Source organism: Dermochelys coriacea, chromosome 5 (genome assembly GCF_009764565.3).
Source record: "Dermochelys coriacea isolate rDerCor1 chromosome 5, rDerCor1.pri.v4, whole genome shotgun sequence".
In the NCBI taxonomy this organism is placed as follows: domain Eukaryota; kingdom Metazoa; phylum Chordata; order Testudines; family Dermochelyidae; genus Dermochelys; species Dermochelys coriacea.
The window spans coordinates 56,802,909-56,816,485 of NC_050072.1; the positions used below are offsets into that span (position 1 = coordinate 56,802,909).

General features: G+C 41.9%; 1 protein-coding gene across 2 annotated transcripts in view; it reads left to right on the forward strand.

Annotated features, from left to right (window-relative positions):
* RASA1 (RAS p21 protein activator 1) overlaps window positions 1-13,577 on the forward strand; it is a 126,533-nt gene that overhangs the window by 58,903 nt on the left and 54,053 nt on the right. For both annotated transcript variants that reach the window (XR_006281782.1, XM_038401509.2), the window contains exons 9-10: window positions 10,822-10,900; window positions 11,828-11,948. Coding sequence is in view for 1 of the 2 variants with exons in the window: in XM_038401509.2 (XP_038257437.1) it covers window positions 10,822-10,900; window positions 11,828-11,948 (200 nt within the window). In the remaining variant the exon portion in view is untranslated. The remainder of the gene's footprint in view (window positions 1-10,821; window positions 10,901-11,827; window positions 11,949-13,577) is intronic.

Consider the following 13,577-nt stretch of genomic DNA (forward strand, 5'->3'; position numbering starts at 1 on the left):
GCCTTTCAGGGATGGTTTAGGTATACTTGGTCCTGCCTCAGTGCAGGGGGGCTGGACTAGATGACCTCTCAAGATCTCTTCCAGCCCTACATTTCTATGATTCTATGACTTATTATAAGTTAAGAGGATGCTGTGTTGACATACAAGATGGAACAAAGGAAAATAAAACTAACATATTACTTCTGAAATAATTAACAGTGGTATATAAAGGCAATGTGTGAATGGTTAAAGTGGAAGGGGATATTTACATGAGAGAGAATATAGCCTCATGATTAAAATTTTTTAAAAATCACTGGATTTCTTATATTGGACACATGATTGATGTCTGGGTCAGAAAGTACTAATCACTCTCCCTGGAGTAAAGAAACTCAGGATGGATCTGTTTTGTCACTGGCATGAACAGGAAAGTGATACTAATCTGTACTAAAAGAATGGAAATGACAAAATTAAATGCATTCATCCTTCACAGTGGGAAGCTGCTGATATATATCTATTCTCAATACATCTTATTTCCAAGGTCCTATTAAACTCAAGAATGTAGTGTTTTTTGAGTTTCAGCACCCCTTTAGCAGCAACAAGTTTAGCTCCCTCTTCCAGTGGAGATGGTCACTGCTTATCTCATTAATTTGGGAATTTGTCAGACCTGATCACCCAGAACCAGGGCATTCTTCTCCATCCCAACCTAGCATTTCTCTCGCTTCCAGCTTGTCTTCTGAGTGGGTAGAGATCCAGTAGCTGGTGTGTCTGAGAAAGTATCAAGTTCTCCTAGCTGAGAAGTTCAATGGACGATCATATGACTTCAAGTGGAAGATGGTGTGAGGCTAAACAATTGGATCCTTTTGCAAATCCCACAAACAAGATGCTTGAGTACCTTCTACAATAATCAGTCTGGCTTCCAGACATCCTCATTGAAAATTCAGCTAGCTGCAATTTCAGCCTTTTGTGAAGGTAAAGTCTCTTTTGCCCATTCTGTAGTTTTCTGGTTTGTTAGGGGTATGACACTTGAATCTTCCAGCTAAAATCTTTGCCAAGAGAGGAGCAGAAGTAATTAATTAATTGAAAACGTAATTACTCACACTGGGTTTATGCAATTTCAGATAACTTACATAGTTGGTTTTTTGGCAATACTTTATCACTAAATCAGAAAGCTCTGAACTCCCACAACTGGATCCACCTTACGCTCCTTTCTGTGAATTAAAAGACAACAAATGGGGCATTGCGCCTGACATAGTTGGTGGAACAGTGGGTGCATGATGTAATATGAGATGATCAATGCATGAATGAATGTTTTAGCTCTTAGGACAGAGAGGAAGGGTTGCGTTTTAAATATGTTGTATAGGAAGAAATTGAAAGATTTGTGCAAATCCTGGATACATCGCTCCCGGATCTGAGAACCCTTTCACAATCACTACTTTCACTTAAATGCAAATATTTTTAAGAGGTCTAATGTTTTAGAATTTATTTACTGTTGTGATATGTTAAAGGTCATCTGGGGCTCTTCTTTTCACTGAAGTATTTGATTTGTTGTTAGTACTTCAATATATCTTTCAAAAATAGCCCTCAGTTCTACAACTGTAAGGCAGTTTGATCTTTAACGTTTTATATTGGTTGGTTTGCAATGTCTGTCAAGTGTATGCAAAAAAGATCCATTTTAAAGGTGATCTGTATTATGCCTTAATGCATTGCAAAGTCAGGGTTATGGTGAGTTAATGACTAAACTTGGTCATTTAAAAAAAAAAATAGTTGTAATATAGCCAGGAAAACCAAAATGAGATTTTCATTTTTGACATCAAGAGCTGGGACTGGAAGCACCAGAACTTGTCTAAACAACAGTCTGGTGCTGTTTCAAACTCCAGCAGCAACCCAGAGGTGATCTGGGTGGTGGATTGAAAAAGAATATCTATGTGCGTCTCAGGAATGTAGTACTCTGAGGCAGGGGAAAAAACAATCTCTCTCTACATCTTCACCCCTTCCCCTCTCCAAAAATAAAGTCAAATATGTGTGTGTTGCATATTGCAGAAGCAGCCAGGCTGAGAGGGGGGTAAGGAGTTGTCTGTCTGCTGGACTCTCTCTTCTGTTACGCTGCAGAACCTGTAGCATCTGCCAGGGTTACCTCAGTTGGGGTTTCCTCTGGTCTTTCAGCAAATGTTTGATCTGCTGCTATACGAAAACCTCAGTTGTATCTTCCTCAGCCCAATTTTTCACCCACTGGAGGAGAGATCAAATTCGCCTTCCTGTTAGGATCTTGAGGAGGAAATGGCTTGATTTCTTTTCTAGTGATAGCTCCAAGTGCCACCAGGAGGAGAGCACATGCAGCCTCAACAACTTCTACAGTCTTTGTAGGTGAGATGAAGACATCATAGCGGCAGAGAAGCTTTGCTATCTTCTGATGAGTGTCCATCTTTCACTTATGAGTGGATGGAGTGGGAAACTATGCTTTCCCCACCTTTGCTCAGGATACCCGCTGACTAGTGAGGAGGGGGGACATCATTGCTTTTTTTCCTCCACTCCTTATATTCAGGTGCTGCTTCCAGAGGTGCTACATGCTTCTGGCTCTGCTCTGGCTCAGAATATAATGTATCAAGCTACTTGAGCTGAAAAAGGGAAACTTACTGATGAGAACCAAAACTGCCTAAATTCATTTTAATAAATATTGAATTGATAGTGAGGTTGGTGAAAGTACAGCAATCTTTACTTGAATATTTCAGTCATCTTTTGAGCAGTAGAACTTACACTAAAGTAGTGGAGCACATCAAGAATGTTCTCCTTTCATTTATACATAAATTTTCACTTCAGGCCCACTAAAATAGCCTGCCATGCTGCTTTCAGCTCTCCACTCTCAGGTATCTGAATATGTTCTGGGGTGACAAAGTTACTCCTGCTGCATAATAACAAAGGAGCAGAATCTGCCTGTGGAGTTAAAGAAAGCGCATATGTCTTTCTTTGTAATCTTACTTTGTATCCCACAAGTATAAAATATTGACTGTTGCCGAAGTACTTTTCTTGCTTCTATAGATGAATTGTTCCAGTCATGTCAGTGCATCATAAAATATCTTGCAGAATAGAAATTCTGGGATTACTGGAGAGGGAATGTGTTCAACATTCAAAATGTATTTGTAATATCCCCCAATTACTTTTCAAATTTCTGTTGCTCAAAAAAGACAGCATAATTTTTCTTCATGTTTGTTCTTTTTTTAAAAAAATGTGTGGGAAGAGGGAAGGACTTCTTATGCACCTTCACCCTCCCGAATAACCCTCTGTGAACAAACTTTTGGCGTTCCCTTTCTGTGTCACTCAGTACTTTATGTATCTTGGTAATAATTTTTAGATATTTTTGTAATGAATAAAAACCTTCTTTACCTCTCCATGCAGCTGTGACTCCAGAATCCTTTATACACTCTCTTATAAACCTTTTCAAATTCTTCAATTTCTTATAGTACAGTGTTCAAATTTTTGTGTAGTACTCCTCATCTGGTAAGGTTTTACCAGTCACTTACTGATTTAATTTTATTATCTCTCCTGATTTGTACTTTTTCTGGTACATTTAAGTTTCAGCAGTACGTTTGCTTTACTAACTGCTGTTGGAGAGATTAGTGTTCATTCTGTCTCCCAGACCTGATCAATGTCTTGTAGTATGTGATGGTTCATAATCTGTTTCCCAGTCACATTTAGTTTGTTTTTGCTCATTAAGTAACTTAGACCACCTGTAAACTCAGATTCCTGTATCCTGATCTCTTCAGACATGTACGTTCATAAATTGGCAGTGTCTTGGTTGCTCATTCCATTGTATTTTTCTGCTTTAATGATATGGTAAATATATGTTGGTCTGAGTGAGTCGAGTTTGTGTTACCTGTAAAAGAATCTCTACATTTATGTAGATAGAATAGAGTCTTTGTATGATGGTCTCTTAATGACAGTGTTGAGTAGCATTAGGAAATAAAACAAGTTCTTCTTTGAGTAGATGCAGACATGTATTCCACTTAGATGTATACGCACCTGGTACACTGGAGCTCCAGAGCCTTTTGCCTGGCATTATCTGTAGAGGGGTGGCACTTGTGGCTGTGCCCTCTCCCTATTCATATGAGGTGGTGCCACCCTGATCTCTCTCTTCTCCCTCCCCCCCCACTCCCCCGTTCCTGCTCACTTCCCTGGTTGGAGTCGGAGCTCTATGTGGTGGTAGTTTCACAACCTTGCATTTAGTTTTAGCCTAGTTTATTGTATATAGTTAGTTGATAGTGTTCCCCAGTGATGCCCTCACTGGGGTTTAAACATTGTACTTCCTGTGTAGGGGCGATCCCCAACAGCGACCACCACATGTGGTGCTTGCTTTGTCTCGGTGAGGCCCACCTTAAAAAGCGCTTGACCTGTAGATCATTCAAGAAGCAGACTCGGGTGGCATGGAACCTTCGCCTCAAGTAGCAGCTGCTTGAACAGGCCATGCGGTCTGACCTGATACTGATACTGAGGCCTTCCTTGGGCTGAAGATCATCCTCTGGCTTGGAGAGCACTGCTGGCTCTTGTTCTGGGGCAGGCACTTGTCCAAAAAGGCAAAGGAGCCATTCTCTATTGTGGGCACTGAGGAAGAGATCTCATAAAATCAATCAAGGACCTCTCTAGGTTGCAGGGTGACTCCTCTGCCTCCTCCAGGAAAAGTGGGGACTGGCTTAGGGCTGGTTTCGGTGTTTAGGATGGCACGGATCTGACCCTTCTCCAGTACTGAGTGGGAAGGACAGAAACCCCATACCATTGACTCCAGTTCCTGCTTCCAGGCATCCATTGATTCCGGTACTGACGAGGGCAAAACCAGTACTGACTGTATCTGCTGTGTCAACGTACCTGGCTGCAGCAGACCTGCTCTGCCTTTGTGTCCCATCCTTGCTGCTGGTCAAGGACATTGCAAGGCTCGCGCCTTTGGCAGCCCCTCCTGGAGAAATTCTGCTTGGATTTCTGGGGATGTGGCTACGTAGCATAAAAGGTTTTGGTACACTTTAAAGTCCTCGGAATAGAAGGAGAGGATGAACCAAGCAGCACGGCATCGTCCGTTGATGAGGACAAGGGTCTTAGCTGATCCAAAACTGGAGCTCGCTCCAGGGGAGATGTAGCCAAAGGGAGAACTGGCTGCCACACAAACTGGTGGATATTCTACAGCCCCCCATCCCTGAGAGAGTGGCCCTCCCTGTCAATGATGTGCTCCTCAAGCCAGCAAGAGCCCTGTTGAGTACACCAGCCTCAGTACCACCAGTGGCTAAGCACATGGAAAAGTGCTACTTTGTTCCCAAAGCAGAGATTTGAAGGGTTCTATTCCTATCCAGCCCTGAATTCCCAGGGATAATGGCAGTGTAGGTTCAAGTCTACCCCCAAGGACAGAGACTCTCCTCTGGTCAGGAAGATCTATACCTCATTGTCCCTACAGATGAGTATCGCGAGTCAACAAGCTTTGCTGTCCAAGTACGATTTCCTCAATTGGTCATCCATGTCTAAACTTGAGAACCAGTTGCCTAAATGTTTTCATTCTCAACCTCAACAAATTAATCAAGTACATCAGATTCCACATGGTCACTCTATTGGCTGTCCTATTGGACTAGTTGAGGTTGCAGGGCCTGTGGTTGGACCAGGAAGCCTCACTCCATATCAGTGTGCTGGAACTTTGAGGCATCCACAATGCATGTCATGCCTTCCAGGACTGTATCAGACACTCAGTGGTTCACATACTCACTGACAATACCACTGCAATATACTATGTGTACCAACAAGAGGGAGGGCATTCCAGGTTACTCTGCCTAGAGGCGATCAACCTGTGGCAATTCTGCATCGAAAAAGACATCACTCTGGTACTTTCCGCTTTCTGAAGACACAAAATCGTCTTGCATACCATCTCAGCAGGGTTTTCATCCGAGTGGTCCCTGAAGGCAAGTGTCCTCCAGGTTGTCTTTGCAACACGGGGTATCCCCGCGATTGACCTGTTTGCAATGAGGGAAAACAGAAAGTGTCACCTATTCTTCTCTCGAAGGGGCCTCAGCTTGGGCTCCCTCTCCAACACCTTCCACTGCAGCTGGCAGTTTACCCTTCTGTACATCTTCCCCTCTATTCTGGTCATTCCTCAGGTCATCCTCAAGCTCAAGGTGGATCGGGCCAGGCTCATTCTCATTGCTCCAGCATGGCCGAGGCAGTGCTGATTCTCAGATCTCCTTGCTCTGCTGGTTCAACCTCCCATACCACTTTCTCTCCATCCTGACCTGCTCATTCAGAATCATGGCCACACCCGCCATCCTGTAATCAGCACCTTATGGCATGGCTGCTGCATGAAGAGGAAGAGTTGTGCTTGGAGGCTGTTCAACAAGTCCTACTCAACAGTAAGAAGTCCTCCACTAGGACAGCCTACTTAGCAAAATGGAATAGTTCTCAGTGTGGTCCTTGGCCAACAGGGGCTTCCATCCAGGATATCTTGGAATACCTGTTACATCTTCAGAAATCAGGCCTTGTGCTCAGTTCTCTGAATGCATTTGGCAGCGGTATCAGCATTTCATCTCCCTATTCAAAGGAAATCAGTTTTTCCAATGTTATGGTGATGAGATTTCTGAAAGTGCTTCTCCATTTACATCCACCAGTCTGAGAACCGGTTCCCCTGTGGAACCTAAACATGGTTTTGATTGCTCTAATGGCCCTCCGTTCAAGACCCTTGCAGCCTGTCTGCTGCCCCTCCTGTCTTAGAAAACCGCATTCCTGTTAACTATCAAATCTGCAAGAAAGGTGTGTGAGTTGCAGGCCCTGATGGCTGAGCTGCCTTATACTCAGTCCTCCAAGGACAAAGTAATGCTGCAACCACACCCAAAGTTTTTATCCAAGGTGGTCTCTGTTTCATCTGAATCAGGCGTTTTACGTGTGTTTTTCCCAAAGCCGCACTCTTCCCTGGAAGAACGGTGCCTCCATATTCTGGATGTCTGGCGATGTCTAACCTTTTATCTAGACAGGACTAAATCATTTCATGCTTCACCTAGCCTATTCATGTCATATGTGGACTGCATGAAGGGGCAAGCAATCTCTGCACAGGCCATCTCTAGATGGATAACATCCTGTATCAACAAAAACAATGAGGAGTCCTTGTGGCACCTTAGAGACTAACAAATTTATTTGGGCATAAGCTTTCGTGGGCTAGAACCCACTTCATCAGATGCATGGAGTGGAAAATACAGGAGCAGGGATAAATACATGAAAAGATGGGAGTTGCCTTATCAAGTGTGAGGTCAGTCTAACGAGACAATTCAATTAACAGTAGGATACCAAGGGAGGAGAAAAAACTTTTGTAGTGGTAATGAGAGTGGCCAATTTCAAACAGTTGACAAGCAGGTGTGAGTAACAGTAGGGGAAATTAGTATGGGAGAAATTAGGCTTAGGTTTTGTAATGACCCAACCACTCCCAGTCTTTATTCAGGCCTATTTTGATGGTGTACAGTTTGCAAATTAATTCCAATTCTGCAGTTTCACGTTGGAGTCTGTTTTTGAATCTTTTTTGTTGAAGAATTGCCATTTTTAAGTCTGTTATTGAGTGACCATGGAGATTGAAGTGTTCTCCTACTGGTTTTTGAATGTTATAATTCCTGATGTCAGATTTGTGTCCATTTATCTTTTGTGTCCATTTATCATAGAGACTGTCTGGTTTGGCCAATGTACATGGCAGAGCGGCATTGCTGGCACATGATGGCATGTATCACATTGGTAGATGTGCAGGTGAACGAGCCCCTGATGGTGTGGCTGATGTGATTAGGTCCTATGATGGTGTCCCTTGAATAGATATATGGACAGAATTGGCATCAGGCTTTGTTGCAGAGTTTGCTTCTTGGGTTGGTGTTTTTGTTGTGTGGTGTGTAGTTGCTGATGAGTGTTTGCTTTAGACAGCGCATGAAATAGCTTGAGCTACACCTCCTCGGTGAGTACAGGCTCACTCTGCGAGAGTGCAAGCAATGTAGATAGTGTTCCTCAGTGACATTTCCAAACTAGACATTTACAGGGCAGCAGTTTGGTTGTCCATACATACGTTTATGGACCACTATGCTATTCCGCATCTTCCAGAGCAAATGCAGGCTTGGAAGGGCAGTCCTGCAATCCCTATTTCAGTAGACTCCGAGCCCAGCTCCTCCTGGATGGGATACTGCTTATGAGTTACCTAAGTGGAATACAGGTCTGCATCTACTTGAAGAAGAAGAAACACTTACTTGCTGTAATTGTGGTTCTTTGAGATGTGATGCAGACATGTATTCCATGACCCACCCTCTGTCCCCTCTGCATCAGAATCTCCTCCTGGGCTTTCAATGAGAAGGAACTGAGATGGGTTGGGGTGCCACTGACTCATATAGTAAGTGGAGGGGACGCAGCCACGAGGCGTGAGTTGCTGTCCCTCTATGGTTACTGCTTGGCAAAAGTTTCCAGCTCTGGTGTGCTTGGCCCACACACACCTACGTGGAATACATGTCTGCATCCCATCTTGAAGAATCACAGTTACAGTAAGTGTCAGTTTCTTTTCACATAACACTCCAGCTTGCAAAATTCTAATGTGAATTCTAATATGAATCAGCCTTAGCACAAAATCTACTTGACAACTTTTACAACAATAAGAAAAAAATATTAGTGTCCTGTCATTTACTGAATCTGGGTGAGTGGGTGAGTAGAATTTTGCAAGACTGCTTTATTCATTGTTGCTTTCATGACAAGAAATGCTGATTACTGCAGCTCAACACAGAGTAGTGCATAATGATCTTATCATATGGTGGTAAAATGTCATTTCTGGAGTGCAGAAAATATTTTCGCTATATTTCATCTTAATAAAAAGTGAACATTATGACATTTTTAATAAGTCGGGTGTGACACAGGGACCTCTAGGTGCAAACTGGCAGAGGGCTACAGGGGTTAGTAATAGTTAAAAAGTTAGTAATAGTACCAGAAAGGTCCCATAAGATGACCTTTAGAATGAAAACGTAATCCACACTAAGCAATTTTGTGGGAAATACCCTTAAGCATCAAGTACACACAATGCGTTCCATTAATTCTTGAAATATAAAACACACAATACCAAATGAAGACACTTAATGACTCTGAAATGAGCAATGCACAAACTAGCTTATGAAACCTTACGCATATTCTGTTTAGATTCTTCTACCTAGTCCATTCATCTGAGAGCCTTATGCACAATTTACATTGGCAAATGTAACTTTGGCCAAAGATTCCATCACATATGCCCTGATGAATGTATTTTCATATACTTCCAACTAACAATATGTATTAAAAATATGTTTGCTAATGTATTTCCGATTTAATTATTTAACTGTTTTTATTTTCAGGTTGATATTCTGTATAATAGGGTGTGCTAAGAATCCCTACAAATCGTTCATGTCATTGCACTCTAACTTAAATCAAGGATATTTCAATAAGAACTATGCATAAATAAGTAAAAGAAAGTCAAAGAAATACGTTGAATTTTAATTTTCATCTATCACCACCTCCCCATCCTAGATTCTTCAAAATACAATTTCAACCTGATTCCTTCTGGTAATTAGAATGCAAACTTCCCTGTAGAGGAGTTCTGCTGATGAGTATTTAATTTAACATGATTTCTCAGTGACTTCAAGTATGAGCTGTATAATCTGTGTTACGAACGTTTTCTATTTCCCATTCCCACCCCCTAGAAAGAAATTGCATTGCACATTGAAGTGTCTCCCCTTCCCCTTCCCTAGTGATGATGAGACTTAGGGCTTGGCTACACTTGCAAGTTACAGCTCAGTAAAGGAGCCCCGGGTGCACTAGCTCACTACCTGTCCACACTGGCAAGGCACATAGTGCTCTGACTGCATGGCTGCAGCGCTGCTGGTACTCCACCTCAGTGAGTGGAATAACATTTGCTGCACCCCCGCTGGAGCACCCACGATGCCAGTGTGGACAAGTTGTTGTATTACTGCGCTCTGATCGGCCTCCGGAAACGTCCCATAACCTCTTAAGTCTAGTGGCCACTCTTGTTTTGAATTTTTTGAATCACTGTAGGAATGCGGATATGCCGTTTGAAAGCTCCATTTCTGACATCCAGCATGCTTATCTGCTCCGAGACAAAGTAACCATTACTGTGGAATGCTGTGTGTGCGAGAGAGGGGCGGGGGTCTGCTGTGGCTTCTGAACTTGCAAGACAGCATGCTGACATGCTCTCAGCTCCCCAAAAACCTACTCTCTCTCCCCCCACATACACACAACACACCCCACTCCACCCCACCCCCGTTTGAAAAGCACGTTGCAATCACTTGCATGCTGGGATAGCTGCCCATAATGCACTGCTCCCAGTGCCGCAGATGTGGCCACGCCGCAGATGTGGCCACGCCAGTGCTCTTGAAGCTGTCAATGTGGACAGACTGCAGCGCTTTCCCTACTGCGCTCTATGAAGGCTGGTTTAACTCAAAGCGCTCTACATCTGCAAGTGTAGCCATGCCCTCAGAAAATTATTGTTAATAAAATAACAATTTTCAGCCTGGCTGAATAGCTGGGAATGTATTTGCCCTTACTTGATCTTTGAGTTTTCTATGTCTCATCATCTAGCCTTTTGAGCAACAGTTTTAAACTCTGTAAGATTAGTTTAGGATTCTAAACTAGGATTTAGGATTTTTATTAGCAGAACTCAAAAATGTGATTACTGACTCCTGTATTCTGGCTGATAAAAGTGAGATCACCTTTCTTAACATGTGATTTTATTAAAGATTTATGTGAGAAATTTAATGTGTGAATTTTATGTTGGAAAAAAGACTTATAAACTTATTCAAAGTTTATAATTTTTTATCTGAACAGTATTGCTGACATCATTGAGCACTACAGAAAAGAACAAATTGTTGAAGGATATTACCTTAAAGACCCTGTCCCAATGCAGGTGAGATATTTAGTGCCACACAATATTTCTAAAGAGTTTGGGGTTTTTAGAGTGAAGACAGTACTTGGCCTAACTGATATCAACTAATTTATAATTTAGTTAGACACTCTATTATAAATGGCAGAGACAACAATAATATCAGAGTAAAGATACAAACTAATATTTTCTCTTAGGTTATATACTGTCCAATATATTTAACATGATTTTTGGCTTAGCTGTTCTGGCTTTTTTCTCCACTATCCTAGTCTCACATCTGCTTTCATTTACTCCCCGCATTTAAGTTTCCTTATTTTCTGTGAATGAGCGTTAATGAGAGTGAGGGTCAAAATGGCTGTATTTTGAAGCAGATGTATTGTGGAGAAGAACTGTGCAATCTTCCTCACCCAGACCTGTTGAGGCTTTTTAATTTTGACCTGTGCACCCTGTTTTTTCACTGCTAGGCTTCTTTAGATTTCTCCATGAAGTATTGAGACAGTGTCCTTAATAAAATACGTGCAGTAGTGAAAAAGTTTTAAAAGGTTATCTAATGTAAACTTTGAGAAAACACTCTCTGTATAGAAAGAATGATACACAGTTTAGTTATTTCCTATTTCTCTATACATAGATAATGAGACAGACATACTCCATTTGTGTTTCTTAGCAAGTAGAAGCAGGTCAATTTTTATTTTCCATCTTTCAGAATAATTGTCTGACCATATAAACTATTCCAAACTATCCAAATGTGATGTGATATAAATGTAGGAAAAGTTAGAGGGAATGTTAAAAATGACATCATGAAAACTGATCAGTCCTTTTATTAAAGAGCTTAAGATTACAAGAGATATTGAAAATAAAAAAATCGGTAAGAATATTTCCATTTGCAGCATTATAATCAATTTGATATTTCTGAACTGAAAAATACTGATGGCTATTATTTTTCTTTACCAGCATCAAGAACAAGTGCTTAATGATACAGTGGATGGAAAAGAAATCTATAATACAATTCGTCGAAAAACAAAGGATGCTTTTTATAAAAATATTGTCAAAAAAGGGTATCTTCTGAAAAAAAGTAAGAACATTTTATTTCTAAATATAAAGCAGTCTCCTGAAAATTAAATTACATTCTTATATTTTGATAACTTGTTCAAAATTACTTGAAGAAAGCAGACTGTATGTACAGCATAGGGAACTTTATGCTGGGAAGTCAGGGAATCTGAAAAAAGATTTGGGGGTCACAGTGGATAATCAGCTGAACGTGAGCTCTGAGTGTGATGCTGTGGCCAAAAGGGCTGTTGTGATCCCTGGATGGATAAATAGGAATACAGAGTTTTTTCTCAGTTTCTTGTGCATAGTTAGCTAATTATCTCTCTTCCTGCTTTGTAAATAGTCAATTATTAGTTAGAAAACCTATTTATTCGGTCTTTTTTGCTGCTGCTGTTTCAAATTTTAATCAGTTCTGTGCTAGGTACCAGAGATATCCAGACTTTAAGAGCTGTGTGTCATATGGGGTGTCTATTCCTATTGTGGGGTTCGACGTCTGAGCCCAGCAGTGTCGCTAAGTGGCAAGAATCCATGGCCGATCCGCCCAGCCTGTGGTAGGGGAACCCAAGCCCTCCCTGCTCCACCGGGTTCAAACCCGGTTCCCTATGACTGGCCAGTTGGCTTTGCGGCCTAGAGGGCAGACACCACCAATCTTGCTCCTTGCTCATTTGCTATTATGTTCTCAGCCCCCTCAAAAATCACAAACCGGGTCGGCTTATGAACTCCTGGGGGAGTTCTCACTGACAGTAGTCCAGAGGTGCTTCTCCTTCAATTGCAACTCTCCGTTCCTGTTCTTCATGGGGGCCTGCAGCAGGGTCTGGTCCAGGTGGTGTGGGGATCCTGCAGCCTTTGCAGGAGTTATCAGTGTAGGACTGTTCCCTTGCACTGTTTGCCCTGACTGAGTTGGACCCTTCCGTTTTGAACTCTGCCTCCATTGCAAGCATGCTAGCAGGTGCGGCTGCGTGGGGCCTTGTGAGCCAAGAGCTGCTTGTTAAGCCTTGGTTCAGCTGCTTGTTAAGCCTTGGTTCCCCGGTGGGGGGCCTCTACAGTCCCATCACATCCCCACATGTGCTGTCTTTTGTGCCTTGGTGAAGGACAAATTAGAGGTGCAGTGTCTATTTTCTCAAGAAAATAATGCAGCTTTTCAGAGACCTTTGCTGCAAACAGCACTTCATGGAGCAAGCTACGTAATATAATACCCAGTTTCTGAATGGTTGTAGTGTGTCCAGAGTCCAGTACTTTTTTATTTATCTTTATTATGTATTTTCAATCAAAGCAGTGCATTAAATTGAATTGTTTGCAGGGACAGTGCCTTAGTTTGCAAACTATTCAGATCTAATCGTATCTTGAAACATGGACCTCTTTGTCCATTGATTGACATGTATGGGACTTTAAGCAAGGAGCCCTTATGGTTTTGCTGAGTCCCATTGAAGTCTCTGAAACTGCATAGGGGTCAATTTGAACATATCTGATTACATGATTGAGACCAAAAGTGGAGATTTAGATTTACTATTGTGCAAATTTGAGCCTTTTTAGATACAGTCTGTATCTGTAACTGTAAAATCTGTGTTATCTGGCACTTTACCAATTGGAAAGCTCTAAAACTGACATTTCTGATATCTCCCAATACAAATCTTCAATAGAATTTCCAGGTGTC